We start from the raw sequence: 20,608 nt of genomic DNA, 5'->3' as shown, positions 1-20,608 counted from the left end.
GTCTCACTTTGTCGCCCAGGCTGGAGCACAATGGTACAATCTCAGGTGACTGCAACCTCCGCCTCCCAGGTTCAAGCGAGTCTCCCGCCTCAGCCTCCCAAGTAGCTGGGATTACTGGCGCCTGCACCCGGCTAATTTTTGTACATTTAGTAGAGATGAGGTTTCACTATGTTGGCCAGGCTGGGCTCGAACTCCTGACCTCAAATTATCAGCTTGCCTCAACACTTGGTCTCCCAAAGTGCTGGGATTACAGGCGTAAGGCACTGCGCCCGGCCAGTCTTCACATCTTTCTTTGTCTCCACACTACTGTTAATTTTTTTTTTTTTTTAAACAAAATTTGGACCACTATGCAGAGTTTTGCAATCTACATTTTTTTATTGTTTAGCAAAATATCTTAAACTTTCCTTGTTCCTGCATGTAGACCAACTGCATTCTTTAATAGCTGTTAGCATTCTAGGGTATGACTTTTCTTTTTTCTTTTTTTTTCTTTGAGACAGGGTCTTCCTCTGTTACCCAGGCTGGAGTGCCTAAGCTTGATCATGGCTGACTGAAGCATCCTGGGCTCTGGCCATCTTCCTGCCTCAGCCTCCTGAGTAGCTGGGCCTGAAGGTGCACACTACCATGCCCTGCTTTTTTTTTTTTTTTTTGGTAGAAATAGGGTTTCCCTATGTTGCCTGGGCTGGTCTTGAACTCCTGGGCTCAAGCAGTCCTCCTGCCTTGCTCAGCCTCCCAAAGTTCTGGGATTACAGGTATGAGCCATTTGTTTGCCCATTTTTAAATTGAGCTGTTCATCTTGTTATTGATTTGTAAAAACTCTTTATATATTTTGGATAAAAATTATTTGTCACATACAGTATTGCAAATATTTTCTTTTTTCCTTAATGATATATTTTGATAAAGTCTAATTTATCAATTTTTTCTTTAGTGTTTAGCTTTTTTTGTGTGTGCTTTCTAGAAAAATCTTTGCACCAAGGTGGCAAAGATATGCTTGTTTCTAGAGCTTCTAGCTTTACAGTTAGGTCAGTGAACCACCTTGAGTTAAATTATGTGTAGTGAGATAAGTGTTGAGCTGCTTCCCTTTTCCATACATTTGTCCAGTCATTGCAGCACCATTTGCTGAGCAGACTTTCGTTACTGAATTGTCTTGGAATTTTTGTTTTGTACAGTCAACTGACTTTATGCTTCTGCATCTAGACCCTACATTTTGTTCCATTGGTTTAATTATATTTATGTCAAATCCTACCCTATTTTAATTACTATAGCTTTTTGGTAAAGCATAAAGGTATACCAGGCTTCTAGCTTGAGCCATCCCACCTGGCTTGATCTTCTTTTTGAAGGTTATCTTAAATATTCTACTTTGCATTTCCATATATATTATAATCAAATTCTCAACTTCTTTTTTAAAAATTATGTTACCATTTTGATTGGGATTAAATTGAATCTATCAGGTCAATTTGGAGATAACTAACATCTTTAAAATATTTAATCTCCCAGTCCATGAAAATGGTATACCTTTTATTTTGGTCTTTAACATTTTCTTTTTATTTTTTTTATTTTTATTTTTATTTTTTTGAGACGGAGTCTCGCTCTGTCACCCAGGCTGGAGTGCAGTGGCCAGATCTCAGCTCACTGCAAGCTCCGCCTCCCAGGTTTACGCCATTCTCCTGCCTCAGCCTCCCGAGTAGCTGGGACTGCAGGCGCCCGCCACCTCGCCCGACTAGTTTTTTGTATTTTTTAGTAGAGACGGGGTTTCACAGGGTTAGCCAGGATGGTCTCGATCTCCTGACCTTGTGATCCGCCCGTCTTGGCCTCCCAAAGTGCTGGGATTACAGGCTTGAGCCACCGCGCCCGGCCTAACATTTTCTCTGAGCAATGTTTTTGAGTTTTCAGTCTTTTATATCATTCATTAAATTTATTTCTACTGAATGTGTTCTTTTATGTTACTGTATTTTAAAAGTTTGCAAGTTGCTTTCTGTTAGAATATAGTAATGCAATGATTGTATATTGACCTTATATCTAGTACCTTATAGAAAAAAACTAGAAAAATATTCTAGTTTTTAAAATAGATTCTTCAGGATTTATATAAATGGTCTTGCTGTCTTCTAATAAAGACGGCTTTGCCTCTTCCAGTACAATCATCTTTTTTTTGCCCCTCCTGTTCTGCTGAACCAGTACAATCTTTATGCCTTTTTTTTCCCTCTATTGCCCTGGCTAGAATCTCTAGTACAATGTTAATAGTAAGGGAGAAAGTGAATATCCCTGTCTTGTTCCCATTCTTAGGGGGAAGGCAATTAGTCTTTCACCATTAAGTATGATGCTTGTTGTGGGTTTCTTGTAAATGCCCTTTATGAATTTGAGGAAGTTCCTTTTTTCTGCATCTATCGAGATGATCATTGCTCTTCTCCATTGTTCTACTGATATGTTAAGTTACATTGATTGAATTTTGAATGTTAAATTCACCTTGCATTTTGCAACCCCACTTGGTCATGATATATTAACCTTTAAAAATATTGCTGGATTCGATCTGCTAATATTTTGTTTAAGAAAGTTGCATCTGTGGTTTTGTTTTGTTTTGTTTTGTTTTGTTTTTGAGACAGGGTTTCACTCTTGTTGCCCACGCTGGAGAGCAATGGCACAATCTTAGTTCACTGCAACCTTTGCCTCCCAGGTTCAAGCAGTTCTCCTGCCTCAGCCTCCCGAGTAGCTGGGATTACAGGCATGCACCACCACGCCCGGCTAATTTTTTTTGTATTTTTAGTAGAGATGGGGCTTCTCCATATTGGTCAGGCTGGTCTCAAACTCCTAACCTCAGGTGATCTGCCCACCTGGGCCTCCCAAAGTGCTGGGATTACAGGCGTGAGCCACCGTGTCCGGCCCTTTTGTTGTTGTTGAATTGAAGTTTTTGAGGAACAGGTGGTGGTTGGTTACATGGATAAGTTCCTTGGTGGTGATTTGAGATTTTTGTGTACCATCACCTGAGCAGTGTACACTGTACCCAATGTGTAATCTTTCATCCCTTGCCCCTGTCTCACCCTTCCCCTCTGAGTCCCTAAAGTCCATTGTATCATTCTCATGCCTTTGCATCCTCATAGCTTAGCTCCCACATATCAGTGAGAACATATGATGTTCTCCATTCTTAGAATAATGGTCTCCAAATTCTCTCCAGGTTGCTGTGGATACCATTACTTCATTCCTTTTTTTTTTTTTTTTCTTTTTTTTGGAGGCAGAGTCTTGCTCTGTCGCCCAGGCTGGAGTACAGTGGCCGGATCTCAGCTCACTGCAAGCTCCGCCTCCCGGGTTCACGCCATTCTCCTGCCTCAGCCTCCCGAGTAGCTGGGACTACAGGCGCCCACCACCTCGCCCGGCTAGTTTTTTGTATTTTTTAGTAGAGACGGGGTTTCACCGTGTTAGCCAGGATGGTCTCGATCTCCTGACCTCGTGATCCACCTGTCTCGGCCTCCCAAAGTGCTGGGATTACAGGCTTGAGCCACCGCGCCCGGCCACTTCATTCCTTTTTATGGCTGAGTAGTATTCCATGATGTAAATACACCACATTTTCTTTATCCACTCGCTGATTGATGGGCATTTGGGCTAGTTCCATATTTTTGCAATTGCGAATTGTGCCGCTATAAATATGCACATACAAGTGACTTTTTCATATCATGACTTATTTTCCTCTGGGTAGATACCCAAGGAATTTTGCATCTATATTTCTGATGGAAATTGATCTATAATTTTTCTTTCCTTTAAGATCTTTGTCAACTATAGGTTCATGCTGGTCTCCTAACATGAGTTTGGAAGGGTTCTCTCCTCTTCTATTCTTCTGAAAGGGTTTCTGTAAATTCTATTATACCATACTTAAGGGTTTATTAGAATTAACTAGTGAAAGCAATTCAGCCTAGAGAGCTCGTCTTTCTGGGAGATTTTTGACTACAAACCAATTGCCTTTATAGACGTAAGACTCCTCAGATTTTATTCCTCTTTGTGTTGGTTTCATGAAGTTATTTTTAAGAAATTTGCATATTTTATCTAAACTAGTTATTCATAATATCTTTGTGATGTATGTAAGATTTGCATCCCATTTCATTCCTGATACTGGAGTGAAATTCGTGCATGGGTGTGTTTTTCTTGATCAGCCTTGATAGGGGTTATCAATTAGAGAACCAACTTTTGCCTTTGCTGATCGTGTTCCCTTTCATTGAGTTTTGGTCTTTATTGTTACCTTCCTTTACTTATTTTGTTTAAATATTCATTTATTTTCTACATTCTTATGATTAAAATTTAGATAGCTGATTTGAAACCTTTCTGCTAATAGAGGCATTTAAAGTTATAACTGTTCTCCTTAGCTACATCTCATACATTTTGGTTTTTAATCTTCTTTAAAAATGAAGAGATAGCATCTCCCTGTGTTGCCCAGGCTGGTCTCGAACTCCTGGGCTCAAGGGATCCTCCTGCCTTGGCCTCCCAAAGTGCTAGGATTATAGGCATGCGCCACTATGCCCGGCCTGCATCCCACACACATTCTGATATATTGTGTTTTCACTATCATTCAGTTCAAAATATTTTCTAATTTCCTTTGTGTTTCTTCTTTGACTGATGGGTTATTTTGAAGTATGTTGTTTAATTTCCCAAGAAAATTTTAATTTTGGGATTTTTAGGCATATTATCACTGTTGATATTCCATTCCATTTCTGTGTCATCAGAGAACATAGTCTGTAATATTTAAATCTTCAAATTTCTTTTATAGCCCAGCATGTGATCCAGCTTGATCCCAGCATATGATCCAGCTTGATGAACGTTCCCTGTGCACATGAAAAGAATGGATATTCTTCTGTTGTTGGCTGTAGTGTTCTATGTCAGGTCAGGCTGGTTGACAGTGTTGCTAAATCTATATCCTTGCTAATTTTTTATTTACTTTTTCTATCAATTTCTGAGAGAAGAGTGTTAAAATCTCTATGATTGTGGATTTTGTCTATTTTCTCCTATAGTTCTACCATGCTTGCTTCATAACTCTTAAATCTCTATTATTAGTTAATTCATCTTCTTGATGAATTGACCTTGTTATTATTATGCTTTCCCTGTTTGTTTCTTGTAGTATACCATGAGGTATGTTTTGTCTGATAGTAATATAACCATACCAGCTTTCTAATACTTACTGTTGGCATAGTAAAACTTTTTCTTTTTCTTTGTTTTCAGACAGGGTCTCACTCTGTCACCCAGGCTGAGTGCAGTGACATGATCACAGTTCACTGCAGCATTAACCTCCCAGGCTCAAGCGATCCTCCCACCTCAGCCCCGTGAGTAGGTGGGCTACAGGTCCACACCACCACACCCGGCTAATGTTTTAATGTTTTTATAGAGATGGGGGTCTCACTGTGTTACCCAGGCTGGTCCTGAATTCCTGGGCCCAAGTGATCCTCCTGCCTCAGCTTCCCAAAGTGCTAAGATTATAGGTGTGAGCCACCACATCCAGCCTAAAACTTTTTTCTTTTTTTTTTTTTTTTTTTTAGGCAGAGTCTCGCTCTGTCGCCCAGGCTGGAGTGCAGTGGCCGGATCTCAGCTCACTGCAAGCTCCGCCTCCCGGGTTCCCGCCATGCTCCTGCCTCAGCCTCCCCAGTAGCTGGGACTACAGGCGCCCGCCACCTCGCCTGGCTAGATTTTTGTATTTTTTAGTAGAGACGGGGTTTCACCGTGTTAGCCAGGATGGTGTTGATCTCCTGACCTCATGATCCGCCCGTCTCGGCCTCCCAAAGTGCTGGGATTACAGGCTTGAGCCACCGCGCCCGGCCAAACTTTTTTCATCCTTCTACTCTTACCTCATTTGTGTTTTTATATTTAAAGTGAGTCACTTATAGACAACTTATAGTTGGGTTTCCTTTTAGATCTAGTTTGACAGCCTCTGCCTTTTAATTGGAGTATTGCATCCATTTACACTTAATGTAAATTATCAATATGGTTAGGTGGAGGTCTATCATCTTGCTACTTATTTTCTACTTGTCATATCTGGCTTTTTGTTCCTCTGTCACTGCTTTCCTGTCTTTTTTGGTAAATCTTTTTTAATATTTAATTTTGTAGCCATCCCTGTGGGGATGTCAGTGATGCTCAGGCCCCACTACCTGCACCATTGTCCTACTGCATCTCCTTTGAGCCTCCTGTCAACCTCTGCACACAGGGCCTCAGCCCCTAGCCCCGGATGCCCACCACTAGACCCAGCAGAACCGTAGCAGTGGTTTGCTGGCCCAGCACCTAAAGCCGCACAATACGCCTCCTTGGCCCTCAGGGAAAGATGCAGAGCTAGTGCAACTTACTCTTCTCCACTACAAAAGTAAGGTGAGTTTACCCCCTCCCTCATCCCAGGATCCTCCCTGAATGGGCCAGGGGCTAACACATCTCAGGACCACCAGCCTCAGCCCCTCCCAGTGCCTTGTTAAAGGTGAGAGCACTGGCGGAAAGAAAGGCTGCATGCCAGGGCAAGAGCAGCTTCTGAGGGCCTCCCGAAGGCCAGCCCTACCTTCTTGGAGGGAGGAGTATATTCCCCCAACCTCCGCTTTGCTCTTAGTACTTGGACCACAGGATCCTGGGTGTAAAATGGGGGTGATCCTCTCCATGCCACAGGGTCCTGAGGGTTATACACAACCGTGCCCTTAAAGCCCCTGGCACAGCACCTGACCGGGGCACACAGGCAACACACCGGCAACAAACAGGAGCTGGGAGAGTTTCCTGTGGCTGCCAGAACAAACCCCGCAAACAGGTGTGGCGGTGGGGGTCATGCACCTGACATTTATTTTCTCACCATTCTGGAGGCCAGAAGTCTGAGATCCAGGGGCCGGTAGGGCCACACCCACTCTGAAGGCTCCGGGGGAAGAAGCGTCCTGGCCTCTTCCAGCTCCCCATGGCTCCAGGCTCCCGGGCTTGTGGCTGCATCGCTCCTGCCTCTGCCCCTGTCTTCACGTGGCCTCTCCTTATGTGTCTTTTCCTCTCCTCCTTAGGACATTTGTCGCTGGATTTAGGGCCCGCCCAGAATCCAGGAGGGGCTCATCTTCAGATCCTTAATTACATCTGCAAAGACCCTTTATCTAGGTAAGGTCAGATTCACAGGTCCCGGGGGTCAGGACATGGACATATGTTTTTGAGGGCGCCATTCAACCCGCAACAGCAGCCATCACATTCTCATTTCTCCTCCCTTAATGTTTTCACGGGCCCAGCACACAGGCCAGGATGGAGCATTCTTTGAGATGTTCCTGGGAGCCCAGCAACAGACTGGGTGTTCAGTGTGCCCCTGTCGGTCTCCATGTGGGCCCTGCAAGAAGGAACACCCCCGTTTTACAGGGGATTCAGGGCTTGTGGCCAGATCTGCAGCTAGGCCTGGATCAGGCTCCCATCCGGCCCCAGTGCATCTGCCGTGCCTGTGACCCCAGGCTGTGTCTCTAAGAATCCACCAAGCTTCCAGGGCAGATAACTGCAGAGCTCCTCGCAGTCCTATGCACGCCTCGGCTCACACTGCAGCTCAGCGGCAGCAACGCAGGCAACAGAAGCCAGCCCTGTGTCTGTGAGCCTCTGCCTTGCCTTCTGGGGGATGGCACAGTATTGCTCCAAGACATGCAGACAGCTGCAGACAGCAGAGACAGTGAGGCAACCCTGCCGCACTCTCCAACCATGCCCTCCTCAGCCATGCGGAGAAAGCACCCCTTCATCTGTGCAAGCAATCCTCAAGAAGTAGACAAAACTCACGCACTTTTAATTCAGATGTTACAGTCACATCCAATGCTAAGGGCTGTCCTTTGAAAACAGCTGATGTACACACATCTTCCAAGAACAAATCATGGAAATGTTACCAGGTGATTGTCTCTACAGCCTCTGCCTCAGTGATGGGGACTTGGGGTAAGCTTTTGGTTGGCGTCGTGAACAGTGCCCGCTCCCTAAAGCAAGCTTTCTTTTCTGTTGTTTGAAATACGGCAGGAGAACTTAAATTCTATTAAAATATTTCTGGATCAAGAGAAATACTTTTTTGTCCCAATTTAATTCAGGTTTCTAAAGCAGAGGCAGGGACGGCATCACAGTCTGTTGAATGAATTCTGGCTCATTTGGGGCCTTTCCATGACAAATCGCTCCTAATGGAATCTCTCCGAAGCACAGGGAAAAACATCGAAGGCATCAGAGTGCCCTTTCCATTTCAGTAAACACTGGCCGGGATTCTATTTGCATCACACAGAATCAACATGGAACCCAGGCCTGCCCAGCACATATTCTCCCTGGCTAGCACCTCGTTCACCTCTGTTTTCTCTTTTATATGAGTGACCATTTCCTAAAACGCAATACCCTGTCAAGTAAGATCTTGGAAATTATCACCATGGAGAAAAGACCTGAAGAATCTGCATTAAAATAACGTGACCGGTGCCTAGAGTGAGGAAGGAGCCCGTTCAGAATGGTCCTGGGTCATTTTCAAGACCTTCCCCCAGTCACTGTTGGGTGAAGTGAGGAAGCTGGACATCAGTGTTTAGTAAACCAAATTTATTCTCCACAAGCTGAAGATACCTGAGGTTATATGAGGACTGGCATTAAATAATGTATAAATGTATTTCTGACAGGCTTTTATCACAAGGATTCATGTATTTACAGAAGCAAAACCCAACCTCTCCCCAGCTAGAAAGTGGAAAGGTGTTCCCGCTGCAGGCACAGCCTTGGGGGAGGATGAGGCCACACAGTTCTGCTCCGCCCACATTCTCAGACCGCCCCAAGGAGTTAGTGGCTAACTAACTCCAAAGCTGAGCCTTGGGGGAAAACCTGGTCCATGGTGTGGACTCTCCAAAATGCAGACCCAACCAGAGACCGGGCCCACCTTTCCATCTGGAGGCACTGCAGAGTTTCTGAAAGTGGCCCATCCCAGGAGCCTGGCAAACACTCCCAGAGACCCTCAGGATGAGCCAGCCCTGGGGCTGTCTTGGGAAGCCAGGGCTCCATGGCCCAGCTTGTGGATGGGTGCCCAGGGGGCAGGTCCCACGCCCTCAGCACGTGCTGAGATGCTCCCTCCAGCTCCAACAACCACACCAGAACCTTCCATAGAACATTTAAGTAATGAAATCTCAACATTACAGTAAAAAGGTGCAAAGGGTCTCTTTTGCAAATATTTCTGTACAGCTAAGATCTGGCTGAGTTCAGTAAAGCATCTTGCATGTACACATGTGCAGTGCGCACACGGGTTCCGGGAAACTGAACGGCACACTGGAAGACGAGATCATATATGATGGTATTTTCCTGTTGATCCCGTGTAGTTTCCTGAGCATGATATTTTAGATGGAACTTTTTCTGGTCTGTGATCTTTGGTAGAAAAAAGGTCTCTAGGATTATTATAAAAATTTTACATTTATTAAAAAGAAAAGGAAAAAAGACAGCTTGCCTCAGCTGGCCCAACCCCTGTCCCAAACACCTGATCCCAGGGTGGTCCCCTCCATCTGAGTAGGCCCTGTCCACCTTCTCTGATGGGAGAGAGACCACAGTGGTTACCTGAACCACCCTTCTCCCAGGCCTCTCTGGAGGTCCCGGGGCCTCCGGCTCACTGTCATGTGCCCAGCCCAGTGTTCCTCGGTGACTCATAAGGACTGGGTGAGTGAATGAATGAAGTAAGGAAAGGTAAAACCAGAGACGTGAGGGCCACGGGTCACCTGTGACTCGGCCAAGCTGCTGGCTTCAGTGCCAGCCCCTGGTTGTGGATTCCAGAACTTTCTAGGCAACACACAAAGTAACCTCCCAGCAGAGGTTATCACAAACAAGATGCAGCTGCCCGCCTGAGACACACCCCAGCAGGAAACACCCTTGGTGCAGTCTAACCGGGGTGCCCGAAGGCCTGAGAGAAGGTGTGTGGCCATGGGTCTTGCTGCTGGCCACATGGTAAGCGGGCTCCACGCCGAGCCTGGGCTGCCCTGTCCCGCCACTCCTCCAGGCTTCTGATCCTGGCGGGCTCTAGGGGGCAGCCCGTCCCCACACATAGGGCATGGTTCCACTCAGCAGGCTCAGCCACGTTTATTCCCCTTTCCAGATGGCGATCTTCCCCTCCTCCCTGCCCGACCCACTCAGCACGTATCTGTCCTCAGCCGAGCACAGTGTCCTCACGGTGTCCATGTGTGCTACCAGCTCCTTCTCCACGGTCTTCCTCTCCGCATCAATCACGTAGATTTTCCCCCTGGGTGTTCCCTGCCACAGCCCTCGGCTGCCCACCCAGACCTGCCAAGGAGACACAGGAGTGGTCAGTGGGAAAGAAGCCCCTCCAGGCATGCCAGGCCTTTGCCCGGCTACCCGGAATGGATGCGTGTGCCCCCAAATCTACAGCCTTCCTGGAGAGGGGCTCTGCCGCCTGAGGGTCAGGGCCACCTGGCAGGTGCAGAGGACCTTTCTCAGGCTTAGAACTTAATGGCCAAGGGGCCTCTAGGGAACAAGACTGCACTGCGTGCTGGAAAGGTGCTGGGGGTGCATCTTAAGTGTTCTCACCAAACAAAAAACGCCACCTGTGTGAGGTGACAGATATGGTAATTAGCTTGTGATTATTTCACAATGTATATCGAAATATCACCTTGTATACCTTAGATATATATAATTTTGTCAATTATATCCCAATTAAGTTATGGGGGAAAATGCTAAATGAATTCTCCTCTCCCGCCCCCGCCCCACCATGTCTCAGACTTGCTCGGGGCCTGGAAGTCCAGCTTTCCTTCCAATTTCTCCCTTTTCAGATGAGAAAGTCTAGCCTCTGCCTGGCCCAGCCTTGTATTTTGGGAAGAGACGACTGTTTCTAGCTGTGCAGGTTCACCGTGGAGGAGAGGTGAGTTCTGCCCCAGGTGGGACCCGCCCACAGCTCACCCACATCGGAGGGCACTGGCTTCACTTGGACATCTGGGGCTCAGAACTGATGCTGGAATGGGCTAGGACTTCGGGGGATGCAGTGATGGAGGGGTGTATTTTGCATGTGGGACAGATGTGGATTTGGGGGGCCAGAGGGCAGACTCTAATGGGTTGAACGGTGTCTCCCCAAATCCATGTCCTCCCTGAACCTCAGAATGTGAGCTTCTTTGGAAACAGAGTCTGCAGATAGTTCAGATGTGGTTAATCCAGTATGACCAGCATCCCCATAAGAGACACACACACGGAGAGAGAGCGCCGTGTGGCGCAGGCACAGATTAGAGTGCCACGTCCACAGTCAGGGCACGCCAAGGACGGCAGCCACATGAGTGGGTGGTGGAGAGAAGGGCCTGGAGTGCACGCTCCCCCCGAGCCCCCGAGGGAAGCAGCTCTGGTGACACCTTGGTTTTGGACCTCCGGCCTCGAGAACTGTGAGAAAATTAAATTCTGTCATTTGAAGCCATCCAGTTTGGGGGAATGCACTGTGGAGTGCTTGGACCACACCATGAAACCAGCACATGGTGACCTGTGGGCCCGCTGGTGCCAACCCTGCGCGTGCCTATTAGGAGGGAGGCCTAAGAGGCTAAGGCAGGAGGGCACGAGGCGTGCGGCTGGCTCTCGGGAGCATGGGGACGCAGTCAGGCAAGTGAGACCTGGAGGGGAGACGGGGTGGCGGGCCCTCCACCCTACCTGCTTCTTCACCCGGATCATGCAGATGATCTCAGAGCAGTCCTTGAGGGGCACCCTCTGCGGGGGCTGGGCCAGGTCCTTCGGGCTCCAGATGTAAACCTCGCTGCGTCCTGCACAGGCCGCCCACAGCTGCTCCTGCTGAAACACAGGGCATGGTGTGGGCTGTGGGCCCCGGGCCACGCGCATGCTAGGCCCACAGCCCCTGCTGGGATACCTCGGGAAGGAGCTGGAAGGCCAGGAAGGAGGTACTGATGTCTTTGAAGTGCTCCTCAATCTTCAATTCTTGACAGAGGAATCCATTCGTTGTCATGACCATGATGCTGTTACCTGTGCCTGCGGAAGGAAGGCGTTAGGATGGGGCTAGGCAGCGCCATTGGCAACGTAAGAGGCCAGCACCAGAGCCGGGCCCACTGCTCTTTCCAGCGTGGTGACAGCGGGATCGCCATGTGCCACATGGCGCCTGAGGTGCGTACTGGTGAGGTTACCGGGAAAAAATGCAAGATAGAAACCTGGGTCTTTAAGAAGAAATGAAGGTCACCAGAAAAGGTAAATATGTGGGCAATTTCTTAATTTTTCTTAATTTTCTTGAAAGATCCTTGACTGCTTAAGCAAAAAATTGTAAGGAATATATTATTGGGATTACCACAGTTGACACTGTTGTAAACTTCTTACCCTATCTGTGAAGCAGTATCATAGTTAGTTAAGGAGGAGGGTGGTCAGTTAAGGTTGCATATTGCAATTCTTAGAGCAACCACTGAAAAATAAAACAAAAATATAATGCTTAAAAACAATAAGATTAAATTGAACATAAAAATATTCAATACAAAAGAGGGCAAGAAAGGAAGACAAAACAAACAACAGATGAGGTGAAGAAGGACAATTGCTGGCTTGCACCCAACCACGTTGCTACTGGCCCTGAAAGTGAGCGGAACAGTGGGCAGGGGCCTGCACGGGCACTGTTCCAGAGGAGGCGTCGGTGGGCACCGGGCACATGACAGAGTGCTCAGCACCATCAGCCATGAGGGAGCCACAAATCCAAACCACAGGACACCACTTCACGCCTGCTGGGATGGTGTCAGTAAAAACAGGTGAGAACCAGTTTGGGTGAGGATGTGAAGAAACGAAGCCTGAGACTGCTGGTGGGGTGGAAGCTGATGCCACCACTTCAGAAAACAGTCTGACAGTTTTTCAAACAGTTAAGCAGAGTTAACCCAGTGCCCACTTGGGGCAGGGGAAGGATGAGCAAGTTGTTCCATATGCACACAATGGAATATTACCCTGCAAGAAGGAACGAGCTATTGATATTGATACTCAGAACGTCAGCGATGAATACTGTAAACATTCTGCTGACTGAATAAAGCCAGATACAGAAGAAGGCATACTGTAGAGTCCATTTATAGAAAGTTCTGTAAAAATCAAATTCAGAGTGACAGAACTAAGAGCACTTGTATCCCTGGAATGGGAGCATGGCCTGGAAAGGGACACAGATGCTTTCAGCTGTGATGGAAACGCTGCATATCTTGACTTGTTTCATGGTTATGTAGTTTAGATGTTTGTCAAAACACAACAAACTGAGCAGTTTTTGGCAGGCTTTACTATATGTGAAACATGCTTCCATTACAAAGAAGAAAATGTATTTCCAGCCATCACTCATGTAATCTGGCACATACCGAGGAAGACCTCAAAGTGCAGGCAACTTCCGTGCTCTGGGGTGTCCAGAAATGCAGACACAGCCGCCAGGCAAAGCGCCTGCTCCTCCCATCACCCCCTGGCAAAATGCCCAGTCTGGGTCCACGGAGAGTCCCAGGCTGCAGCTCTGTGCCAAGCGGCCGAGGGTTACAGGGCATGGGCTTGCCAGCTGCCCCCAGGTGTGGAGACATGACACACACAGAGGCCTCCCAAGAGGAGCAGCCGTGACTCCGGGGGACACCTGGGCCAGCTTCAACCCCAGAGCAGGGCACAGCGAAAGCCAAGGTGAGGGGCAGGAGAGCAGTGGTGCCTCCGGGCAAGGCAGGCGTCCCGTCAGCCGCCGGGTGGAAAAGCTGAGGGAGGCCTGGGGAACCCGCAGGAGCAGCAGTGCAGGTGGAGTAAAGGTTTCTGTGGCCACAGAAAGGGAACCCAAGTTTAAAATAAAGACTGGAAAGGCGTGAAGCAAAGGAAGGAGGCTTTCTGCTCTCGTTCAGCATCCTTTTCCCAGAGCAGGGAGGTAGGCTGCCTGCTCTGAGGGCAAGGGCCAGACTTACAGCACCACAGGCGGTCGCCGTGCAGTCTGATGGATGTGAGGCCGCTGCTTGACAGCTGGAAGCGGCTGGTCACCTGCAGTGTGCTCACATTCCACGCCAGCACCGTGCCGTCCATGCTGCATGAGTACACCTTGCTGGGGGCACAAAACACACACCCACACACCTTTAACTCGGGCCCTTGAAAACACTGCGCAAGTTTTAACCCAGGGAAGAACCAAGTCGCCATGAGAGAAAATGTGCTCAACATGAATAACCTGCAAACATGATAATAACATGCAAACATACTGTGAATGCAGCCACAGCCAGGCTTGGCTCAAATGTAACTGACTCGGCAGAAAAAGGCGGGTTTCTCGGGACATCCACCTCTCCCACTACCGCAAACCGCAGGCTCAGTGAGGTATTGGTCATAGAACCACGACATGACCATGAACTGAAATGGAACCTCGTCACAAGGGACCAGGGAGCCAGCACGCTCCTCAGAGCTCTCAGGTGACATGGGCTGGCTGCAGGTGCAGGTGGCTGTGGGGCGGGGCTGGGCTCGAGCCTGCACCCTGCACCACCCTTGCACCTCCTGAGCCAGCTTTGTTTCCAGCCTAGCACCTCCCTTCCCACCCCAGCAGGGCCTGACACAGGCACCCCTGACACTGAGTCAGGGGAAAAAGGAGTGAGGAGTGGAGCTCCTCCCCCAGGGCTGGGGCTGCCTGGACCAAGCGGGCAGCCTTGAGCACCTTCCCCACCACGGGCCTCTGCTTGAGGAGACCGCATCTCCTCCTCCCATCTCCCTAGATGCCCACTGTGTCCACTGCTGCTCCCACTGTGGGACACGGCAGCAAACCGGCAGCCCAAGGCCAACACTGAGCACGCAGGCGATTCCCAGGCGAGTCCAGGCTTCTGACACCATGGCTGGTGCTCCTCTGGGAGGCTGTGCCCTCTCGGGGCTGCCCCAGGCCACCATGCCCACAGCAAGCTCAGCAGGAAGGCCAGGTGTGGAGCCTTCATCACCACGCTTGGCCCCTGTTGGTCTCATGGGTTCTCCGCACCTGTGAGCAGAAGCGGACCGAGGACACCACCCAGCTTTCCTCGTTCCAGATCCACTTCACTCTGTACGCCCTGCCTGGCCCCTGTGGGCATGAGCCTTGGGAGCCCTACCCGCTGTACCCTCTGCCCACCCTTGAGCCAAACAATCCCTTCTCCCCAGCAGAGCCCACCTGCACCTGGGTGCCCTGTGTCCATCCTGCACAATCAAGGCCGTGACACTGGAGCAGTGGTCTGTGAGCTGCTTGTTGCAGGACATGCTGTGGACGTTGATGATGTAGATGACGGAGTCTTCCGAGCCAACCCACACCTGGTTCTGGTCGGCCATCACCATGCAGTTCTAATGGGAGGCCACGGGAATGTGAGAAATCAGTCAGTTTCGATACTGGTGAAGTCATATTCTATACATTGACTGCAAATGCTGAATTAGCAGATATGGAGCCACTGCTCCTAGGGGACACGCCAGCTCAGGGTCCTGGGAGCCTCTGGCCCTGACATTCTCATCCACCTATCAGTGCATAACCTTGTTCTCTGCGTGCTTTGTTTACAGACACCTCATTGACTATGTATGGTTGATTCATTAACACGGAACCCACGGCTGCCAGCACTATCACTGCAGCCTGAAGCTCATCTCACACATGCGTTTTCTCTGCAAGACACGTCAACGCCTCCTCGTGCTTAGGGGGCTCGATGCTTGAGGCTATCTGAAATGGCAAAATCACCAACAAAAAGCAAAACGTGTGAAAACCGTGGCACCAATCAGGCCAAGGAAAGGACACCCATTGGCCCAGAAAATACACATCGGGTGACTCAAGTTTCTCCCCACTCTGTGCACATGCATGTCTATGGATCGCCAAGAAAATGCCACGAGTATCTGTTTTGGGAGTTACAAGTAAATATTAGCAGGCAGTCGAATTTGCAAATACAGAATCTCTAAATGATGAGATCGATTATATATAAACGAGCAGAATTGGCAGCGCTCCCAGGGTCTAGAGGGTGTGCTCAGGGTTTCTGGCTAAGCAAAACACAATGATTGCGTTTAGACTTTTTGAAATCAGAATTTTTTAAATTTTAATTTTAATTTTTTGAAACAGGATCTCACTCTGTCACCCAAGCTGGAGTGCAGTGGCATGATCATGGCTCACTGCAGCCTCAGCCTCCTGGGCTCAAGCAATTCTCCCGCTTCAGCCCCCCGAGTAGCCGGGACTAGAGTCATGCGCCACCACGCCTGGCTAGTGTTTGGCATTTTTAGTAGAGATGGTGTTTCCCCATGTTGCCCGGGCTGGTCTCGAACTCCTGGATTCAAGCAATCTTCCTGCTTCGGCCCCGCAAAGTGCTGAGATTATAGGCGCGAGAGCCACTGCGCCCAGGCTTGACATGCTTATAACTAAAAATGAGCTAAAAAAAATTAAATTTAGAAAAATAATTTCCCTAATTTTTCCTTTTTTTTTTTGTTTTGTCTAAAGCATTACTAGACTTTTGTCAATATTTTTACTGTATCATGGATCTTATTTATCATCTGAGACTCATGATTTGAATATGGGGGGAAATGACTTAGCAATCTCTTATTACCTTGCTAACATGTAAAGTTTGCTATTCAGGTATCTCAGAGTAGTCCCACCCTCTTGGTGGTATGTATTTGAATTCACAGTATTTGTTTTACAGCAGTTTTGCAAGCACATACTATACCATGGATTGCCACATTATTTTTAGACAAGGGAAAACAGCCATCAAAATTGATACCACGGCCGAGTGTAGTGGCTCACACCTGTAATCCCAGCACTTTGGGGGTCCGAGGCGGGAGGATTGCTTGAGCCCAGGAGTTTGAGACCAGCCTGAGCAGCATGGTGAAACCCATCTCTACTCAAAATACAAAAATTAGCCGGCTGTGGTGGTGCGCACCTATAACCCCAGCTACTCGGGAGGCTGAGGCGGGGGGATCGCTTAAGCCAGGAGGTCCGGGCTGCAGTGGGCAGTGACTGCACCACCGCACTCCAACCATGGGCAATGCGAGTGAGACCCTGTCAAAAAAAAAAAAAAAAAAAAGATACCAACCAATGCCTAATATATACTTAGGTATATACCCCATTGGAGTGTTCTTTTCACTAAACATGGAAAAAAAAATAAATCCTATCATGCTGGAGGAATAAGGCATGAGAGTTTCTCGGCAGATCCCATGATGCGGTGGCTGCTCGGAGGGTGAACACCGGATAGGAGGAGAATGTAGATGCGAAAATATTTTGAAAAGTATAAAATGCAATTTAAATGTGAAAATCATCTGCAAATCCATGAGCAAGAACAGAAGAAACATGGACAAAGGGCGCGCAGCCCACGGTGCGGGGGAGTGTGGGGCCGCAGAGCACGGGGAGCTACTCGGCGGCCTCTCGGGTGACAGGGAAGTGCACACAGATCTGCAGGGAGGGGCAGTTCGCAGCTTGACAAGCAAACAGGGAAAATCCCCAAGAAATGGTAGTCTGGAGGCAGGAGGGGCTGCTGGAGGCCTGGAGGGATGAGCAGGGCAGGAATCCCAGCTTCCACACTCAGGATACTCATGGAAGAGGCGACACCATGGCACTGCCAAGGACACATTACTAAAAATGTATTAACAGTTGTACTTGTTTTAAAATTATCAGAAACAATTCAAACTTGCTTTAAATCAGGGGTATGCGATCTTTTAGCTTCCCTGAGCCACACTGGAAGAATTGTCTTGGGCCACACATAAAATACACTCACATTAACGATCGCTGATGAGCTAAAAGGAAAAAGATTGCCAAAAAAACTCATCATGTTTTAAGAACGTTTATGAATTTGTGTTGGGCCTCATTCAAAGCCTTCCTGGGCCACGTGCAGCCTGCAGGCCACAGGTTGGACAAGCTTGCTCTAAATGAAAGGCCCAATGTGCGACGAGTGGACACTGAGTTTTGCTGGGCCCTGGTCTCTGCCACCTGGCACATGGGGACAGGTGGATAACACTCAAGTCACTGCAGAGGCAGTTGTCTCCTCTTTTGGTCCAAAAGAGACCCAGTAACCACTGTGCCACCAGGAAACACCAGGGTTCCCAGGAAACTCTTCAGGTTCATTTTAAGGCCCTGGTCCATGGGAACCTTAAGTGCTGCAGTACGGGATGGAAGACATCGTTCCCAGCCTGGGCAACATGGCAAAACCTCATCTCTACAAAAAATACAAAATTAGCCAGGCATGGTGGCAGGCACCTGTAGTCCCAGCTACTCAGGAGACTGAGGTGGGAGGATCACTTGAGCCCAGAAGGTCAAGGCTGCAGTGAGCCGTGGTTGAACCACTGCACTCCAGCCTGAGCAACAGAGCAAGATCCTGTCTCAAAAAAGAAAAAAAAAGGAAATTGTTCCCAAAGGGTCATGTGAGGCCCCTAATAAGCAGGCAGAGACCACAATGGCTCCACTTCACAGAACTGACATCTATTTTTTTATTATTATTATTGTTTGTTTGAGACAGGGTATGGCTCTGTCACCCAGGCTAGAGTACAGTGGCGCAATCCTGGCTCACTGCAGCCTCGACCTCCTGGGCTCAAGCGATCCTTCCGCCTCAGCTTCCCAAGTAACTGGGACCACAGGCACGTTCCACCACGCACGGCTAATTTTTGTAGGGACGGGGTCTCACTCTGTTGCCCAGGCTGGTCTCAAACTACTGGGCTCAAGGCAATCCACCCACCTCAGCCTCCCAAAGTGCTGAGATTACAGGTGTGAGCCCCTGCAGTCTACCTTTATTTATTTATTTATTTATTTATTTATTTATTTATTTATTTATTTCTGAGACGGAGTCTTGCTCTGTCACCCAAGCTGGAGTATAGCAGCCCGATTTCGGCTCACTGCAAGCTCCGCCTCCCGGGTTCACGCCATTCTCCTGCCTTAGCCTCTCGAGTAGCTGGGACTACAGGTGCCCACCACCATGCCCGGCTAATTTTTTGTATTTTTTTAGTAGAGACAGGGTTTCACCGTGTTAGCCAGGATGGTCTTGATCTCCTGACCTCGTGATCCGCCCACCTCGGCCTTCCAAAGTGCTGGGATTACAGGCGTGAGCCACCATGCCTGGCCGCAATCTATTTTTAGATGGGGGCCTGAAATCTACTTTTAGATGAGAAAGTCAAAGCCATTATCTTCTCCTTCAATAAGGACATGTAAGTAGAAGGTTGGAACAAGCTTACATTTAATTTAAAAACTCTAGGTAAAAGTTAAGACCCCCTGTTTACAGAAACTGAGTGATGCTGTGGAATAGTTTGTATCCTCCTGTCGAATATGGATGAACACACTCAGGTTTCAGAAGTCACATGAATCCAGAGGCTTCTTTCCTGACACTTCATGTACTCACCACTTTTGCAGTGCCCACTTTAAAGCAGTGCTGGTGGATGGTCCAGGAAGAAGCATCGAACACGGTCACCTTGCCATCGCTCAGAGCACACCATAACTTGGGGTGAGCGTCTTCAACTTTTTCGGCTGGGTCAAGATGCCCTAAAGAAGAGAGAGCAGCCCAAAACTGTTCGGAGGGAATGCTTTTGCTGTAGCACCAGGTGACTGGTGCCATTACTCAGGTGTCTCTTGGACCCACCTAAGTGCCAGGCCCATGTTAGATGCTGGACGTACAACGATGTGCCTAGGCAGAGGCTGTCCTGCCCTCTGGGAGCTCAGAATCAGAGGGGGCAGCTGGCTGGTGGGGGGCCACACAGACAGGGGCAGAGCCACAGGCGGACGCAGAGCCGAATGCCCGCGAGCTTTGCTAAGCCAGGAGCTGCCGGCTGAGTGATCATTCACCAGAGAAAACAGCCAGGCAGAGGGAACCGGAAGAGGAGCAGGTGGGCACAGAGGGAGGGAGGCAGGGAGGGCGGGCAGCTGGAGAGATGGCGGCAGGGGCCATGGCGCCCCCCTCACCCTCGCGTGTCACGGGCTCCACATCCTTCCCAACGCTTGGTGGTGTCCATCTTTTTAATTTTGGCCATTCCAAGGGTGTGGAGCTTTTGGCTTTTAAATTGTGCTTTAAGTGCATTTCTCTAATTGCTAATGAGCCTGATGGCTTTAACTAGCCATACCCATGCCCTCCTGTGGGAAATGTCTGTGTCTCATTCTCCCTAGTTTGTAACTGTTACTATTATTTTTGCTTGCTTGCTTGCTTGCTTGCTTTCTCTCTCTCTCTCTCTCTCTCTCTTTTCTTTCTTTATTTTATTTTTATTTTTATTTTTATTTTTTTTTTTGAGACGGAGTCTCGCTCTGTCGCCCAGGCTGGAGTGCAGTGGCCAGATCTCAGCTCACTGCAAGCTCCGCCTCCCAGGTTTATGCCATTCTCCTGCCTCAGCCTCCCGAGTAGCTGGGACTACAGGCGCCCGCCACCTCGCCCGGCTAGTTTTTTGTATTTTTTAGTAGAGATGGGGTTTCACCGTATTAGCCAGGACAGTCTCGATCTCCTGACCTCGTGATCCGCCCGTCTCGGCCTCCCAAAGTGCTGGGATTACAGGCTTGAGCCACCGCGCCCGGCCTATTTATTTATTTTTTTAATAGACGAGGTCTTGCCATGTTGCCCAGGCTGGAATGCAGCAGCGTTCACAGGTGCAATCACAGCAAACCGCAGGCTCTGACTCCGGGGCTCCGGCCACCCTCCCGCCTCACTGGGACCACAGGCACGCCCAGCCAGCTGTCCCGGTGTTCTGGATATGAGCCCCTAACTGACTCCATGGTGCTGTATTCATAAATTACATATCAAAATACCATAAAGCAAAAGAC

The 20,608-nt window shown here is 48.7% G+C and overlaps 1 protein-coding gene and 1 long non-coding RNA gene across 9 annotated transcripts in view; one reads left to right on the top strand and one right to left on the bottom strand.

The window, feature by feature from the left end:
• Window positions 1-1,665: 1,665 nt before the first annotated feature.
• LOC119624847 (uncharacterized) lies at window positions 1,666-11,570 on the top strand. Of its 2 annotated transcripts, XR_005240919.2 has the most exons (4): window positions 1,666-4,860; window positions 6,076-6,330; window positions 6,990-7,080; window positions 10,728-11,570. It is a non-coding gene; the product is annotated as an uncharacterized lncRNA (long non-coding RNA). The 2 variants fall into 2 exon arrangements; XR_012093772.1 differs by having other exon boundaries at window positions 6,076-7,080.
• DENND3 (DENN domain containing 3) overlaps window positions 8,497-20,608 on the bottom strand; it is a 69,483-nt gene continuing 57,371 nt past the window's right edge. For 5 of the 7 annotated variants that reach the window (XM_008001638.3, XM_008001643.3, XM_073018419.1 and 2 more), the window contains 6 exons: window positions 19,206-19,345; window positions 15,035-15,201; window positions 13,827-13,960; window positions 11,798-11,916; window positions 11,584-11,721; window positions 8,497-10,221 (listed from right to left, as the gene is read on the bottom strand). In XM_008001638.3, the coding sequence (XP_007999829.3) occupies window positions 10,021-10,221; window positions 11,584-11,721; window positions 11,798-11,916; window positions 13,827-13,960; window positions 15,035-15,201; window positions 19,206-19,345 (899 nt within the window). In that variant the 3' untranslated portion in view covers window positions 8,497-10,020. The other 2 variants (XM_008001639.3, XM_073018418.1) reach the window with 2 other exon arrangements.

This window comes from Chlorocebus sabaeus, chromosome 8 (assembly GCF_047675955.1).
Source record: "Chlorocebus sabaeus isolate Y175 chromosome 8, mChlSab1.0.hap1, whole genome shotgun sequence".
NCBI classification, from domain to species: domain Eukaryota; kingdom Metazoa; phylum Chordata; class Mammalia; order Primates; family Cercopithecidae; genus Chlorocebus; species Chlorocebus sabaeus.
Note: the sequence above shows the minus strand (reverse complement) of the source record. Positions and strands in the feature narration are given on the sequence as shown.